At 41.7% G+C, this 16,728-nt stretch overlaps 2 protein-coding genes and 1 long non-coding RNA gene across 3 annotated transcripts; 1 reads left to right on the plus strand and 2 right to left on the minus strand.

The window, feature by feature from the left end:
- Window positions 1–62: 62 nt before the first annotated feature.
- Window positions 63–5,281, minus strand: LOC308121041 (uncharacterized protein). Its single transcript, XM_080482065.1, has 6 exons — window positions 5,103–5,281; window positions 1,336–4,074; window positions 1,052–1,244; window positions 874–953; window positions 712–803; window positions 63–621 (listed from the first exon to the last, which is right to left on the minus strand). Exons 1-6 carry the CDS (start codon window positions 5,154–5,156, stop codon window positions 561–563), a joined length of 3,219 nt encoding a protein of 1,072 aa, XP_080338191.1. The 5' UTR covers window positions 5,157–5,281; the 3' UTR covers window positions 63–560.
- Window positions 5,282–7,434: 2,153 nt separating this feature from the next.
- On the minus strand, window positions 7,435–11,048 carry LOC308121208 (uncharacterized protein; the record flags this gene model as incomplete). Its single annotated transcript, XM_080482321.1, has 7 exons — window positions 7,435–7,791; window positions 7,981–8,253; window positions 9,224–9,493; window positions 9,579–9,923; window positions 9,995–10,249; window positions 10,724–10,774; window positions 10,856–11,048. 7 exons carry the CDS (start codon window positions 11,046–11,048, stop codon window positions 7,760–7,762), a joined length of 1,419 nt encoding a protein of 472 aa, XP_080338447.1. The 3' UTR covers window positions 7,435–7,759.
- Window positions 8,914–15,708, plus strand: LOC308121438. Its single transcript, XR_013936100.1, has 5 exons — window positions 8,914–9,551; window positions 9,694–9,808; window positions 10,074–10,197; window positions 10,915–11,094; window positions 14,714–15,708. It is a non-coding gene; the product is annotated as an uncharacterized lncRNA (long non-coding RNA).
- The last annotated feature ends 1,020 nt before the right edge of the window (window positions 15,709–16,728 follow it).

A 16,728-nucleotide genomic window follows, 5' to 3' on the forward strand; every position in this document is an offset into this window, starting at 1 on the left:
AATGTTGTCACGTCATGCAATTCTTCATAAAAGTTTTGTATGCAACAGTCACCAAAGGCCATACCTCTTAGACAACACAATTCACCTTTATTTGAAAAACAAAGTACAGTATACATGTGGAATTGTGTGCGCTCTTCAGAAAAGTTCCAAAAATGTCTATGGTTCAATATAAAAGCCCGACAGCACAGAACCGTTTGTGAGGAGTCATTGTGGGCCAGCATTGCTGTGAAACTACTATCATCTTACCACAAAGAAATTGTAACTTTTCACATGTATAATAAATGTAGATGAAAATATATATATATTTTCTGTTTTGTGTATTGCATTTTCTCTTTAATGTTGGATTCTTGAAGCGGTGATAACTGTGAAATGGACAAATATGGCCACTTTTCCATGAGAGAAATAACAATTTCTTCATCCGTTTTACTTTGTTTAAAAAAAAAATTATAAACCTTCACATGGGAGACGTGTCATCATTTGGGTTCAGTTTGAAAAAGGAGCATAGAGCCATTGCGATTTCACATTCAAGTATTCACACAAAAGAACCACAATGACTCGTTTCACTCGTTTGAAGTTTTCTTCAGTTTGGTCTTCAGCTCAGACATCAGAGGATTCCCAAATCTGCAGAAACATTAAAAAACATTCCCTCAGAAAATGTCTAAAACTCCTTTTTTGAGTTGAAATACAACAAATTCAGTGATGTTATTTTACCCTGGGTGTTTTGGTGGCATCCATTTAGGTTTGTGTGGCGCGTCTTCCTTTTCGGGACGATCACCTTTCTCCTCGGGCTTCGTCTCGGCTTCCTGTTGATAATATCGGCTTTTAAGCGATGGATGTTTCTCCACATGAACTGAAACTGTTTTCTCTTAGTACCTGTGATGGGATTTCCTGGCCATCTTCATCCTTCACCGTCCGCTGTGTCTTTTTCAACAGTGGGAAGCCTGCAGCAAGTCCTAACACGACAACCAAAGAAAGCACAATAAGATAAAGAGCTTATGAAAAACAACAGTCCTTATAGTTAAAAGTGGCTTTTGGTTTGTGAGGGACTTACCAGGCAGTTTTATTCCAATGCCCAATCCTCCAAAAGGCACACCAGCAGTGGGTTTAACAGGCACGGGTGAGGGAGTGGGCTCCAGTGAAGGCATATTGAGCAAATAGCGGGGATTGTTGGGTGGCCTCACACGAGGGTTTTTTAGAGAAATTCGTGACCTCTGTGGAGTGAAGTCCAGTACCGGAGCGTCCACCTGAATGGACACAAACAGCTGAATACATGTAACCTGCAGGTTAAGCGACTTTCAGTTTGGATTTATGATTGAAAATCATTGGAAACGATACCTCAGTGTGATCATCGAGCATTGCCATGGCCTCAAGGGCGCCGTCAGATCTGTCTGGTGAACTCTGCGCAGTGTCTCCCGACTGTTGCTCTTCTATTGGTAAAATATCTAATCCCTCCTTTCCGCTTTCTGAACACATGAGTCCCTCCCCCGAAGAGGCCTCCGAGCCACTTGTTGATTGTCGTGACGTACTTTGCGTGACTTCATCTGAATCAGACGCAGTCATCTCAAGTAGCCCATCTGGTGGAAAAAAGCTCATCGTAACTTCGGTCTGTTTTCCCGTCGCCTCGTTCGCCTCGTCATCGAGGTCTTTCTGCAATCCAGAGTCAGCCTCTGCCGATTTCATTCTTTTCTTTTGAGTTTCTTCTTGTAGTGTTCTGGAGTTCTGATGTATCAGCGTGGCGGCAATTTCTGATCCAGGGTGAGATCCCGTTTCGCCGACTGACATCTGATTTAACAGGCCCAGTGTTTTAGTTTCCTCCACTGAATCATCCTGAGAGTTTGGTTGGCTTGACATTGCTGCTTCTATCCACAGGTCAAGGATTTCTTCATCGATCAGATCTTGACGTCCAATGATGGAGCTCCTCGAACCTTCTGATTCAGTCACGTGTTTTGTTGATTCTCCTGTTGACATGTCGGACAAATCTGCTCTGGACGCCATTATTGTGAAGTCATCAGCCATTTCAATGCCACTTATCTCGCTCTCTATCTCCAAGGTGCCACGTGAGGATTGATTGTTTATCTCTCCTGCCTCAACTTGAGTAGACAATACATATTGTTTTACAAAATCATTCTCCTCTTCTTCACTTCGTGTGATTAACTCACCTGCCATTGGTGCCAAAGGTTCCGTCTCAGTTCGGCCTTGCATTTCATGTTCTGCCCCCAATAGTACTCTGTTACATGTTCCTTCCATATTGTCCTTAGGATCCAGCTTATTCACTGTACCATCATGTTGTACTTCAGCCACACTCTCAGCGGAGTGGCTCCAACAGCCAGCTGCAGGAACATTTTCTAAACTGTTGTTGCTGTATGCCGTTGTATGTAAGAAATCCTGTGTCATTCCTGGAGCTTCAGCGTTCGAAGTTTCATCAGTCACTTCCTTTGCAGGAGCACCTCTGGCCTCGTGAGTACTTCGACCAGCTTCTTTGGAACTGGGCAGCGCTTCACCTATTCCAAATCCAAACAAATAAGCTTCAGTCCCATCGACCATTCTTAAGTCTCCGACCTCCGTCTTCATTTGGCTTTCGGATAATTCTGCCTGGAGACGGCAATCAACGACCTGAATTACTTCTTCAAAAAGTTGTTCCTCTGTCTCTTGGAGCGATTCAGTGTCGGGATGAGGCGCTATTCTAACCGGCTTGACTTCAGCCACGTCAACAACGGTCTTGGTATCTCCTGTGCTTTCTCGTTCCTCCTCCACAGACTCACTCGTCGGTAAACGGGCGGCTTCTGCGTTTTGAGGACTGTCCCGCTCGCCGCTCTCCACCTCTTCTGGTAATCGAGCGGACTGGAATTCTTTGTAATCTTCCACTTCCAGGAACCTCTGTGTTGTATTTTCATCTTGCCCAAGCTCATTGTTGCTTTCAGGAAGCCCCTCTTGTGTTCCCTCACATGCTGGAGTATTTAGCTCCTCGAACACAACAACCCGGCCTTCACTTGTGCCCAGGGGAATACTTTCTAACCCTCTGCTCATTTCCCATCTAGTCTCACCTTCAAGCTTTACTGTGGCTGTGGTGCTGGTTTGTGTTTTTCCTCCAAAACCTCCATCTTGAGGAATACATCTTGAATCAGCTGCATCTGGATCCTTGTCTGTGTTTTTATCCTGATTTTCTTCCTCAGTGATGGCGCTTTCTCCCCTGTTGTCCGGTGGCCGCCTGGCCTCATCGTTTTCACTTGTAGGACCAATTCCATGCTCCTGTTTCTCTACATCCACCACGTCTGTAAAGTCTTCCTCATCTGCTTCCACTGCCTGATCCACTTCAAGCACACTTGTACCGTACCCTGCTTCTTCCTGTCTCAACACTTCATCACTCTGCTGTTCTCTCTCTTCGTTGTGCATGTTGTCATTTTCGTCTGGCCTCAAATCTGTGATTGGGCGCTGATCTCCCTCGCTGCCTGTTGCTTCAAATGCATGTTCAGGATGAGTTTTATCATCGTCGTCGTCTTTAAATTGAACTGCTGTGCTGGTTTCTTGACGATCCTCAGTTGTCACAACACACACGGTGCTGATTGTTTCCCCTTCACTTTCCTGTAACTTCTCACTAATCACATCCTCGGTCAGAGCTTTTGACGCCACGTGGTGTTCGTCATTCTCAGATGTCTCCTCACAAGAGTGCAATGGGCTCGACTGTGTCTCTTCTTCTTCACGTTGGTTTGGATCCTCAGTGACGGGCAGCTCTGAATCATCTCGTCCTGTTTGGCCCTGCTCTTTCTCTGCCGCTTCTTCACCTTCTTCACCCTCACTACACTTGCTTGATGGGGTTTTCTGCGGCGCGGCGTCGTCATCGGGCTGAAAGTTGGCTTCATCGATGGAACGTTCCCCATTAACAACTGTTTGGGGTGAGTTAAGCAGCGAGACTGTCAACAAGGCATCTTCTCCTGCGTGGATGTCGCCCTCCGCCTCTCCACAGTCTGGAGGCTCGCCTTCACCTGCAGACTCCTGGGAGGGGTTTTGCTCGACGCTGGTATCAGGAGCAGGCGGTGGCCTGATGAGTCTGTTTACAGCATCATTTATAAAACACTGAGGGGGAAAAAAAAAAAAAAAGGTGGAGAAAGCATTTCAGACAGTTCAGGCGTTCAGGTTGTTATGCTTGAAGTAACAAGAACATACACACAGAAAGCATCATAACACACAGCATGTGAAACACGGTTACACAATAGTGCTTCCAGGTTTTCAGGGAGCGTGGGGAAGGCCCTTTCCTGTTTCAGCGTGACAATCAACTCATACACAAAGCGAAGTCCATAAATGATTTTCAGAGTTTATAACGGGAGGAAGTTGACTTGATGAAAACCTCATAAAAAGCCGGTTACAAAATGGAATGTGATGTTCTGGCGTCCAAATATAGTATGCAGTGCGTTTTATAAAACACCATCCGTGCATCTCCTACACCACTTTATTTAACTCGGGGGTGGTGGGAAGCAACCCCGAGTTTAAAGGAGGCGATGAGGAAGAGGTATGAAATCGGACAGAAGGTCGAGGGGTCCCGAAAAAAAGCTGCATTTATTTGTAACATCACGGTGAATTGGTTGGTTTGTCCTGGTTTTGTTTGCATTTCTTCTAAATCAAATTGAAGCAGAAGCATAGAAATGTTGGATAGGGGACGAAAGGAATGAACACAGAAGGATTCAAAAATACACTTTATATAATGCCAAATCTTCACCGGTAAATTTGTACAATCATATATATATATATATATATATATAAATGCAGAAAAACAACCCCAAAACATAAAAAAAAAGTGGTTCATACATGTATTACTGATGTGTTTTGTTAGAATTAAGTATATATTAATATTAATTTTGTTTTTTAAATATCTTCAACAAAATTAGATCCATGAATCTGTTTTTTTTTTCTCTATTTATATATGATTATGCAGATTTGTGTTGAATTATAATGTTTACATACATACAAGTGAAGACTGTACTTGTGAGTGCTTCCGTGTGCAAGTAGGAGGGAGAGAGAGAGAGAGAGAGAGAGAGAGAGAGAGAGAGAGAGAGAGAGAGAGAGAGAGAGGTTTTTATTTAATGTACATGAGTGGCTCGGCTCACCCAGACTGTCCACAGAGTCCTCTCCACCCTGGCCAGGGGACCGTCGGCTTCCATCGTCAAACCTTCAAACTTCGAGCAGCGTCGCTTTGGCTTTTGGTGAAACACCAGAGAAATGTGGATCCGTGATCAGACGTGAGAAGCTCAGCTGATGTTCAGTTAAGTTCCGTCTTCTCTCTCTCTCTCTCTCTCTCTCTCTCTCTCTCTCTCTCTCTCTCTCTCTCTCTCTCTCTCTCTCTCTCTCTCTCTCTCTCTCTCTCTCTCTCTCTCACACACACACACACACACATGTCCGGTGTGTCATGATGAGGAAGAGGTTGATTAACACAGCTGAGTGCTGAAGTTTGCGGATGTTCAAGTCCTCTTCTGGCCTGTGGGCAGACGCAGACGTTGTAGTAACTAATATGATAAGCCAACACTAACCGTTTGTTTTAAACTTTCATGGTATCTGCTTTTATTAAAGGATTTTTTAAATTTAGTAAAGTATTGAATCATGTATATGGCTGCTGTGGACTTATGTTGATATGGTGACTCATCCCACAAAAGGGTTAAATTATCTGTTTTATCTGGGCAAGGCAAATGTATTTAGCGCCATTCAGACACAAGGCAATTCACAGTGCTTTACAAGCAAATAAAGAAAATGTATTTAAACAAAGTGGTTAAGAAAGGCATAATAAATAAGTAAAGCCTTCGTTGAGTTAAAGGTAACAAAATAAGTCAAATCTATTGTTTGATCAAAGGCCTGAGCAGATCTATTATCATGTGTGACAATAGTAACTCATGAATTTTCAAAGAGTCATCAGTAAGTTTTATGTTGAAGCCAAAAGTATTGGCGTTATCATATTTTACTTTATTTTTACTCCCAATACTGCAAATAATAACGTCCAATGTAAATACATTACATGTTATTATTAGATTACGTTAAAAATGATCATTTCAAATACAGTGAAGACATTTACAGTTTGAATTTCAAAATGAATCACATCTACTGTAGTAGCCATATTTGGTGAGGGCTTGTATTTGGTTCACTGAGCCTAAACAGAAGAAAGGATATTGCTTTTGTAGCCTTATTAGGTTTGCTGTAAGTGACTAACAGTTACAAGTAAAGTGATTGTGAAACTATCATGAGTGACCGTTTAAGACTCTCCTCTGCTCACATATCACTGCATAAAGAGGAACTCTGCATATTTTTCAGTCTCTTTAAGTGTTGGGAAGTGCCCCTCCAAACAGGAAAGTATTTTGGAGCTCCCCAATGGAAATGCAAAATCAGATAAAACACTTGACGTGAGTCAGTGTAAGATTAAACGTCAAAGAAATAAGTGCTCTGGAGCCTGCCGTCCTATCAAAGCAGAGGAGTTATACCAGCACTGACAATAATAAGAATGACTTGGATTTATATAGAGCTTTTTTCAAGGTGACTCTGGTGATGGTAATCTACGTTGTAGCCACAGTTGCCCTGGCCAACACTCATGCACCATTCATACGAAGCAATGTCGGTAAAGTGCCTTGCCCAAGGACAAGGATAGGGCGGATAGAGCAGGATTCGAAACACCAGTCCTTCAGTTATTGGACGACCCACTCTGCCACTGAGCCACGGTCACTGACCAACATATTTATAGATATCCGAGCATGCAGAGGCAAGAATTTGATGAAGAAGAAGAAGAAGAAGAATGTGCATGAAAGTAAATTACTCAAATGTGTGTTGGGATAAAAACAAAACTTGTGACATTTGAGCCTGATATTTTATCAGCTCATGTAATCTGTTAATTACTGTTTTTGCTTTTTTACTTTAAGCATTTCACAGCATATGATCTGACCTTTGAAATGCAAAAATTATATATGAGGTCAATATTTCCCGGGTTAGTGAATATTAAATACTTACATCAGGGCACTACACTGCTGTAATGGTTTGCATAATTACCACACAGCAAGAACATTCACAGTTCCAGCCATACTGGTCGGAGTCTGCATGTTCTCCCCAGGTTTTCTCCAGGTATACGTGTTTTAAGTCAATTACTATGTGTGGTTTTCTGTCTGTGTTTGTGCCCCATGATACACTGTGAAGCTGCAGAAGAGCCGTGTTTGCTGTGCAATCGGACAGAAGGAAGTTAGAAACTAAAAAAAATAAAAAATAACCAACTCAAAACAATGCAACACCTCTTCTGCCCAGCACAGTGAAATGTGGTCACAGTGACGGTAGGAAACAAGAACTAGAAATGTATTTTAAAATGAGAAGTAGATTCAGATGTGGTCATTTGACCAACAGGAGCTTTTTGCTTTTGCACGCAACACTGACGAGAAGAAAGTTTCACAGACAGAAACACATACCAGCACTGCCCCAATTATGCGATGTAGTTTTTATTTACCAATGCAAATGTCTGAAAAAAAAAAAAAAAAAAAAAAAATCCATTATTGTGGGTAATTATTGTAATTTTATTTTTGTACAAAAATATGAGCATTTATAAAAAAAAAAAGAAAAACAAAGTAGTTGAAAAGAAATGTAAAGGATGACAGACAATGAATATAAATAAAGATCTAGGTGCTGGAAGTATAACTAAATATGTACTCGTATGATCACGAGTTTATGTATTACCATGGAGATAAATATTAGAACATTCATTACGGCAAATACAAAAAGGAGAAGCGGCCATGTAGGAGTTTCACGCAGACGATGAAATTTCCTCATCGGGCTCTGAAAAGAGAGGACAGAAGGTCACGTTCAAGAAGACAAACATGAACACACTTCCTGTTTCAGAGGAGGATTTCCTTTCTCCCCTGCAACAAAATAACGGTTGGTGATCTTAAAACCGCCGACAACATATCCAGCTACAGCAAAGGATTAGCTGCCAGCAGTTATTTATCCTTTATATGGCGCTCCTACCTGTCCAGGTGCGATAAACCGGAAGGTTGAGTGCAGGGTGTGTGATCTCCACACAGACTCGCAGACGGGGGTTCTGCGGCTCCCTGGGTCCCTTCGTCAAGTTGACCTTGTTGATGTGCAGCGCGCCGGGGTCACCCTCTCGCTCCTTGTCACTGTCGTAGTCGGCGTCTGACAGCGTTGTTTCCTCCTCCAGCGTGGTGTCGTCCCCGTCCATTTTCTCGTCGATGTATTCTATCCCCTCAGTGTCGGGGTCTGTGACCGCAGCTTTGGTTTCTGTGAAGTGACCCCAGCAAAAACATGTCAATGGGACTAACTAACTCTCATACATATTAATAATTATATGAAATAAAAGCTTGTGTATGATTTTAGTACAGTATATGGTCAGTTCCATGGAGGTTCTTCCACCTACAATATGCATGAATGGGCAGCTATCACACACTGGAATGTTGGACTTTAAAATATATTAATATATTATTTTGAACAGTTACTAGAATCCATATGCAATCAAAGGCATAAAGCTTTTCCTGGTAGTTAAATTCCTTTAATGCCAAATATCTGCTAAGTCTTTCTATGTAGTTGGCAACTGTCATAATTGCTCCAGTCATGTTCCACATAAAAGCTCATTTTATGTGGAATGTCATTTATGTCATTTTAATTCATATCCGCTGCACTCATACAATGAATCCAGTTCTATGATGTCATGTCATATAAGCGTTCTGATGAAAACAGAAATCTGGGAGCCGTTCCTCACAGACCAAGGAGTGTAACTTAACATATATATTGAATCTGACATGCATGATCCAAAATTAGATTCACAGTTCAACATCCCTGACTGGTGGGCAGGATTACAGCGGGTGGGTGGGAGTAAATTAAACGGGGAAAAAAATTGATATTAATTAAGATAATTTATCTTATCCTGGTTTCACTGTTTTTATTTGTTTACATTTTAAATTTAATTTGTTTTGTTCTCTTCAATTATTTTCATTACTGTTATCACAATGACAAATTTTCCCCAATGTCATTACTGTTCCTGGCATTTCTGTTTGTATTTTTTCTTTATATGATCTATTTTCTTGTTTCAGTGTATTATATGTTTCTATGTTACTTATATGAGAGAAGGAATAAAAAAAAAGAAAAGAAAAACTTTTCATAAATCATGCAGGCAGTCTGTCAACATAATTTCATAAATTTCATATATCAAACAGCTTCTATATATATCTGTATATATCTTCTTAATGCGTACTTATTGCGTGTCCGTTCCTGCGTCCCTCCGGTCTGTGCGTCTGGCTCGGCAGGCCCGTGGTCCTCTCCAGGGCGCACACACTTTTCAGCTCCCTCTGCCCGTCGTCTCCTATCTCCTCCGTCTCACTGGACACCATCGGCGTGAGAGTGCCCCCCCCCGCCGCCCACAGCAGCTTGCTCTTCGGGTGACCTCCCTTCAACAGCAGGGTGAACACGCCGACGCCTTCGCTGCTCCAACAGACCGAGATCGACTGGGGGATGGAGGGAGCACCTGAAGAGCAGACGCACACAATGAGCGTAAACAGACACGGTGAAAAGAAAAAAGAAAGGTGCCGTGCAATGAACGAGAGTCGTACCAACTGCGTTCCTCCAGTACTTCTCAATAGGCTCTGGCAGCGAGCAGTGCTCCACTCGACAAATAATCCCACCCCTCCTCTCCTTTTTCTCCTGGTTTGTTGGCCTTCGCTTCAGAGTTGCCGTAGCCTTGAAGAGTCTGGAAAGAACCTGAATGGGGCCCCATATCTCTCCTCCCTCTATCACCTCCTCCTCGTGGTCATCTTCCTCGCCCTCCCTGAGCTTCAGCCAGGTGACCGACACGTTCGGAGGATAAAAATCGGTGATTTCACAGCCCAGAGTTGAGGTCTGATTCGGGTAGTGGGTGGAACTGACGATCTCAGACACGCACGGCCTCTTGATGAAGCCTGTGGAAAAGATGACACTGAATCTTGACATAACCTGAAATATGACTGTTTATTCTGTGCCTCATTGTTACCTCTGGTCTCCCTGGTCACCGGCTGCTTCAGCGCAATGTGGTGGACGCTGACCCAGACTTTGGTGACTCCCTTTTCCAGCTCAGTCCGAGGAAGTTTGCACTGGCTGGAGGCTGAAAAAAATCCCTCGGAATTGGGCCGAGGGGAGGAGGAAGCCTGGGAAGCGACGGGGCTGAGCTCGCCGCCCTGGCAGAACCAGCGAAAGGTGATGACATCTGGGTGGAAATGTGACGCTCGGACTGTCATGCTGATAACATCTGGGGGGCGGAAAGACAGCAAATTGAAGCTCGATACCAAATCCAAACTTTAGTCTAGTAACATAGAGTAGTAGAGCAGTAAAATGACAATAGTCACACAATCACAACTCCAAATGTTTCCCTTTTGTGTCATCATAAAGTAGAATTACATGAATATTCAATTAGCATAATGTTAAAAATCCCATCTCCCAGTATATAGTGACTATTTTCGGTATAAAAAGTGTACGCCAATTTTTTTTATATATTCAATAGCACAAGATAAAAGTGAGCAATAACAAAGCTTGTTTTTATGACAGCTACACTCACTAAATCATTGATGCCCACAGTAAGTAAACCAGAAAAAGGAAGTAACTCACATGTAAAGTTGACTTTTTTTTAAAATTGTGAGTTTTAAACTTTGCAGGTCAGATTAGACCGTCTGGTCGGCTGGTTTTCCCGCCAGTGGGTTGAATGTTTGACACTCTGTAGTCTTACCTGAGTCATTTTGCGTCTCTGCTAGCTGTATTTCTGACACCTCTGGAGCCGCTGAGAAAGAAAACATAGACATTTTTGCTTGAATTATGATGAGAAAAATGAAAGTGAATAAGAGGAATAAAGTTTTCTCACACAGAATAGTAAACTTCTCTGACACCCGCTCCTCCACAATCTTGTCTTTGCCCAAGTAGGACACTTGGCATTTGAACACGGCGCCCTTGTGGACTGAGATCTGGGGGACGAAGGTCAGCGAGGAGATGACCTGCTGTGTGCCACTTCTGGAGGAGTGCAGGGGCCCCTGACTGCGCAACTTGTAGTACCCCATCTCACCTCTGGAGGGCAGCAGATGACCTTTCTCCGATGCTGGGGAGGTGAGAGTTAGACCGTAGGGCAGATGGATGGTGGTTAGGGGGTTATAGAGGCAGTTAAAGTTTGCTTTGGAAGTTCCTATGTGTGCATGGTTGTAAATTGTTAGAGGAATCAAAACATAAAAGAGGAAATATGGAGAGTTTTAGGATTATTTGCAACACATGCACTGTAAAACCGAACAATGTATGTTGAATGAGTGAGCACAGCTTAATCCTGCTGAGGATTTGGAGTCATGACTTTCACTGAACATACACTGAGGTTCCATGTTACAATTCACGTTTTTTTTTTCCTATTCAATTCTCTGAAAAGATTTTATGTCATTACAATAATACCAATAATAAAATACACACTAAAGTGAGTTTCAACCATATCCACAGTGTGAAGATGAAATATCGGTTAATTATATTTGTAAGTTTGCAAGTCAAACAGACCACTGTTTTGACCTTCCAGTTTGTCAAATATGAGAGAGAAGAAAAATATTTTAAATAAATAAATAAATAAATAAGTAAATAAATAAGTAAATAAATAAATAAAAATTCTGCAGACTTTTCTTGAAAATTTTATCAACAGCAAGTCAGGAGTACTACCACCACTAGTTCGACTACTAATAAATACATAAATACCCTCTTGGTGATGACAAATGTTATCAATTGAATCTATGCTTTTCTACCTACTGAGACAAAATGATCCCGGATGGAAAATCTATTGTTCTTACTAATGCCTTGATACCAGCATGTGTCACATAGCTTTTTAAGAATTACTGATTTTTTTTCTCCCATTGATCATAATCTCCGACTAGATATTGATATTAAAGTATTCCATGTTTTCTTTGATGAGGTGAGTGAATCCACGCATGTTAATCTCCAGGATATTCACAAAGAAAGCTTAAGAGTAAAGAAAACTTCTGACTATCAGGACATTGTGTAATTCCCCATGACCGAGCAAGTTGCCTCATGTGTTTTGTTTCCTATATGAAGTAACACCTCTTGAAAAGTTTAAGGCAGTTGGTATGTTGCAGTCATCACAATTAAATCTAACTTTGTATAGTGGAATCAATTTATTCAACTTTAATAATAAATGTTTGGAGTTGATTAATTACGTATATTAGATTCACTTCAGATTAACAATTTAATAAATGAACATGTGTTTGATTTACGTAATAGTTTATTAACTTTATTCCTCAAATTGTCTTCAGTTGGTTTCCCAAATCATTTAAAGTATCTCATCAGGTCTTACAGTGTATAAATATTGTGCCATAATATCGTTTGAGTATTATTTCAACCAAATCAGACTTAACAGATTAATCTCATCAAATGTGTACGTTTTGGAAATTACCACATCGTGACTGACGCTTGGTACTTAAAGAAGAAGAAGAAAAAAGAAGCAAAAGTGAAACCAAAGAAATAAAGCCAGCAAAGTGTCCTACCTGTGAGGGAGGTGTCTGAAATGGGCATGTCATTTAGAAACCATGCAGTCTGGACTCGGTCCACCCTCCTGCCTTCAATGCTCACCGACACTCTGCCCTTTTGACCCACGATCACCCGAGGGGGGAGGATAATCCCGGACACTGTCAGAGATTTCTGTTTCTCTGAGCGAGGACAGACGGAGGAGACAACAAAGTTAGTGAAGTTGATGGGATCAAGCAAACAAACACTGAAAATGTTTTACAAATACCCTCAGATTAGTCCTGAGTGCAGCGAGAGCATAAAATCAATACATCAATTTTTTAGTAAATAAAATTGCATTGTGAGATATATCTTATTTAATTTAATATGGCAATACATAGTAATGTGACACTGCACATTCAAGTCTATAAGAGAGGATCTTCATTGAACATCAATAAAAATGAGACAGGTTTGCCTTTTGCTGGTGATTCTTACAAAGGAGGGTTTTGCGTGACAAAGAAGAATGTTGTCATGATTCATTGCTTTTACTTTCATACATACTCCAGTATTTTCTGCAGGTTGTTTTCCTGTTGCAAATATTTAAATATATTTTGTGAACTTGTATGTCGTCGTCTGTAAACTGTAAACTTCACAGTATTTTTTTCTGTTTCTCTTTCTTCGTGTCACACCAACATCTGATTATCTTCATTTTTCTTTGTAAGTGTTGTCGAGCCTCTTTCTGTGTTACTGCATTTTCCATTCTTCTATTTTCGTCTCTGCCTTTTCTTCACCCTTTGCACGTTTTTGTTGCCGTTTGTGACACACTAGTCAGATGACCTGATTAATAGCCTGTTGGAGGATGAAATTAAAATGCACCTGCACGTACAGTGAGTTAGAAGGTACTGTGTGATTGAGGCAAATCTGAGTTTGTTTCGAACTCTTAAAAATTGTTTTACTCACCATCTCTTCTCCTCCAAGAAAAGCCAAAACAAAGAAGGAAGACAAGCACTATGGAAATGCACATCATAGCCACAGATGCTTTGGCTGATTTATTCAACACGGGCGTCTCATCTAAAAAAAAAAAGAAGATTTTTTTTAATTAAAACACAGGTAGAAACTGCGATGAAGCATCAAGAAGAAGATAAACTGTAAACAAAGTGATGTAAGCAATAAATCTTATGTCACTGGAAAGCCTGTTTATTTCCCTTTTAATTGGTGCTGCATTTATAAGTAACAGGTATTTGTAGGATGAGCAGAACAAACATGTGGGTAAGGCCCAGGACATTTCTCAGAATCTTCTCTGCCATTTCCAAATAACTTTAATCCACACCACCTCCTCTCAGTTCTGTTTCCCTTTTTGCTGTGTCTCGTCATGCTCTGCCTCCCAGTACGTGCATTTAAGCCCTCACACTTGGTTGTTCTGCCTTTTCATGAGGTTTTCTAAAGACGTGTCACGACTGTGCCGATATAAAAGCATATTTTGGTGAGGCAGTGTGACAGTGGGTGGGTGGGGCTTTTCGTCAATGGAGGCAACTTCAAATGTTCCTTACAAATGTGATACGATCTAAAAGAGACATAAGATCTATTACAAAGAAGTATTGTGGGTCATTTCCAAGTAGATGTATGTGAACCTTTATGTTGTGGCTTATTCTTCTTGAAACTAGAACGGTCACACTGAGTGTATACCTCGAGGATCCAGGCTGTCGAGGTGTGCGGAGCCGCTGGAGGGATTCACCACTCCATGCTGGTTCACCAGACACTGCACCTCTCCACGCTGCGCCCTCTGCTCAGGGCTCAGTGTATAATAGCGTCTGGTTCTGTAGGTCCCATCAGGGTTCCTCTCAGAGACGGGAAACCCAGACAGAGTGGTGCCATTTAGGAACCAGGACACTGACACATAGTCCGGGTAGAAATTGTCCACATCGCAGTAAAGCGTGAGAGGGGAGTTTTTGGAGGTCGGTGGCATGGCAGACATCCGGACCGATGGAGGATCTGACAAACAAACAAGCAAAAATAGGGAAATTATTTGGCGCTACAATCAAAGGTATGCATCAGATTAAAGCCGGAGGTGTCACTTTTGAAGCTCGTAAAGCATCTTGTCACAGAAGTGGTTTACCAGGAAACCGAATGTGCCGAGTCACTGCGTGCTTTGTGACTCATCTGAAGGCCTTGAAGCATCCCGTGTGTCTCTTGGCAAATGTTCAGGTGATGTAATGTGTTTGTTTGTCACTCACAGGTGATGTTGAGTTGAAAATCCAGCTCTTGAACTCTGCCACCGTGGGACACTTTGCAGCTGAAGGTCACGTTTTGGTCCTCTCGTGACGGGTAGATGGTCAGGTTGCTCACTGCTGTGTAGTACCCATCTGGAGTGGCTTCAGTTTCGACCTGGTCGTGATCCGGAATCACCTGCCCATCCTTGCTCCAGGAGAAAGACACAGGTGGAGGGTAGAAACTGTCCGCGCGACAGTTAAGATGGGTCTCCGATTCCAACACCGCCCACTGCTGATTGACGTAGAGGGCGGGGACAGCTGGACAAATGGGAGAAAGTTAAGAGAAAAGCAAAAGTTCAGCCTAGATACTATTTTGAGAAGCAAATGAAATCACAAGAGTGAAATAAAGACGTACCAAAGATACGAAACGTAACATTACTGGAGTGAACAAGTTCTGCCTTGTCGGTGACCTTGCATTCATATAAGCCCTGCATATCAAGAGCCGTTTTCAAGATGGTCAGAGAAAAATCCCCACTGATGAACTCGTCGGTGTCCCAGCTGAAGCCTTTCTTTATCTGCGTTGCCATTTTTCCATATGAAGCGATATCGGTGCCATTTCTTGTCCATTGGGCTTCGATCAGAGACATGTTGACAGAATCAGGCAGCGTCACATTGCAAGGAAGGGTCGCATTTGTATTTGGACTTGCGTGAATTTCTTTTGAAGACACTGGAAGAATAAAGAGGGGGGGAAAAAGACGAGAGAAACAGAATACAATTTTGAAGAGTGCTTGTTAGTGGTCCACAGATGGGTTGAAGGCAGAAGTCTGCAACAAGCATCATTTAAGGCTCCCTGAATATCTCTAATAAGATATCGTCATTTTATCTTTCATGTGGTTTCACATCAGTGAGATAAACATCTAAGCCACATACAATAAAGATCTTTATCTTGCTGCTGTGAAAACATATCTGACACTTTTCATTGTATGTTTTCTTATAGCTCTGAGTATGCTCAGCATAAACCAAAAAAAACAGAGTTGATTTTTTATTAAATAATTGGAGCCAGTGCCACCAATGGTGGAGAGAAACCAGCAACCACCAGAAAAGTCATGTCGAAAAAGCTCATCAACTGAAATAGCTATAAAAAAAGAAGAAGAAAGTTAACCAGTAAACCACCATGCAGCACTACATGGTAAACTACTTCAATATAATAAGCAATATTTTATCTTCTTATTGAACGTAAACCAGGTTATTGTAGTCATGGGTGCAACAGTAGCTCTCTGTGGGGAATATTACAGGGGACAACCTGGACTGTCAGTAAATCACAGGGCAAACCGAGAGAGGCAGACGGCCGTCAACAGACTCACACTACAGCTCAGATCCACTGCGTCACCATGCAGCACGGTCAGGAATCCTAACGAAAGCAACGAGCAAACTAACGCCATCATTAGGGAAGGAGAATAAATACATTCTATAGGTGTAACAAATGTTCAGAGTGTGGTCAGGAAGCAAAAGAAGGTCTTCATGAAGTTGGTCAAATTTTCATCTGTAGTCTCCAAGTCATTAGATCGTGAGACAAGTGAGACGGTTCCTTCTGAAGATCTCCTGGGCTGACTTCACTCAACTCACTCAGCAGTAGGTATTGAAAAAAACGTTTTCTGTCACTACTCATATATTTCTTGCAACACGGATTCCTAGTTTCTTTGTATCATGTAGAACTATGTAAAGCACTTTGGGGCTGCTCATAAGGCGCTATATAAGCCCATTTACCATTTTGCTAATGGAAGTTTTTTAAATAAAAGTCATATATGAAAAGTTTCATGTAATCTGCTTCACATTCTTTTCATCCCTTAAAGTAAATCAGTAATCCCAGTTTACCTAACAGAATCAGTGTAAATAATAGAGAAAAAAAAAGCCTTTCAAACAGTCCTGATCAGTCAATCAGCTTAATTAGTAACTAGTACAATAAATACTGGTTGGTGGTAATAGCACCGAGCAGTGGAAAACTTCAAGTGTTTACGTTGGCCCTCTTGTGAAGTGTGAT

The sequence above is a fragment of the Lipophrys pholis genome, assembly GCF_963383615.2.
Source record: "Lipophrys pholis genome assembly, chromosome: 1".
NCBI classification, from domain to species: domain Eukaryota; kingdom Metazoa; phylum Chordata; class Actinopteri; order Blenniiformes; family Blenniidae; genus Lipophrys; species Lipophrys pholis.

Excerpts from the sequence above, each read along its gene's own strand:
- LOC308121041 (XM_080482065.1), bottom strand. The coding sequence starts at position 5,156 with ATGGAAGCCGACGGTCCCCTGGCCAGGGTGGAGAGGACTCTGTGGACA. Across the intron at positions 954-1,051 it reads CATTGGAATAAAACTGCCTG|GACTTGCTGCAGGCTTCCCA; the intron begins GTAAGTCCCTCA and ends TTGTCGTGTTAG. Across the intron at positions 622-711 it reads ATGCCACCAAAACACCCAGG|ATTTGGGAATCCTCTGATGT; the intron begins GTAAAATAACAT and ends ATGTTTCTGCAG.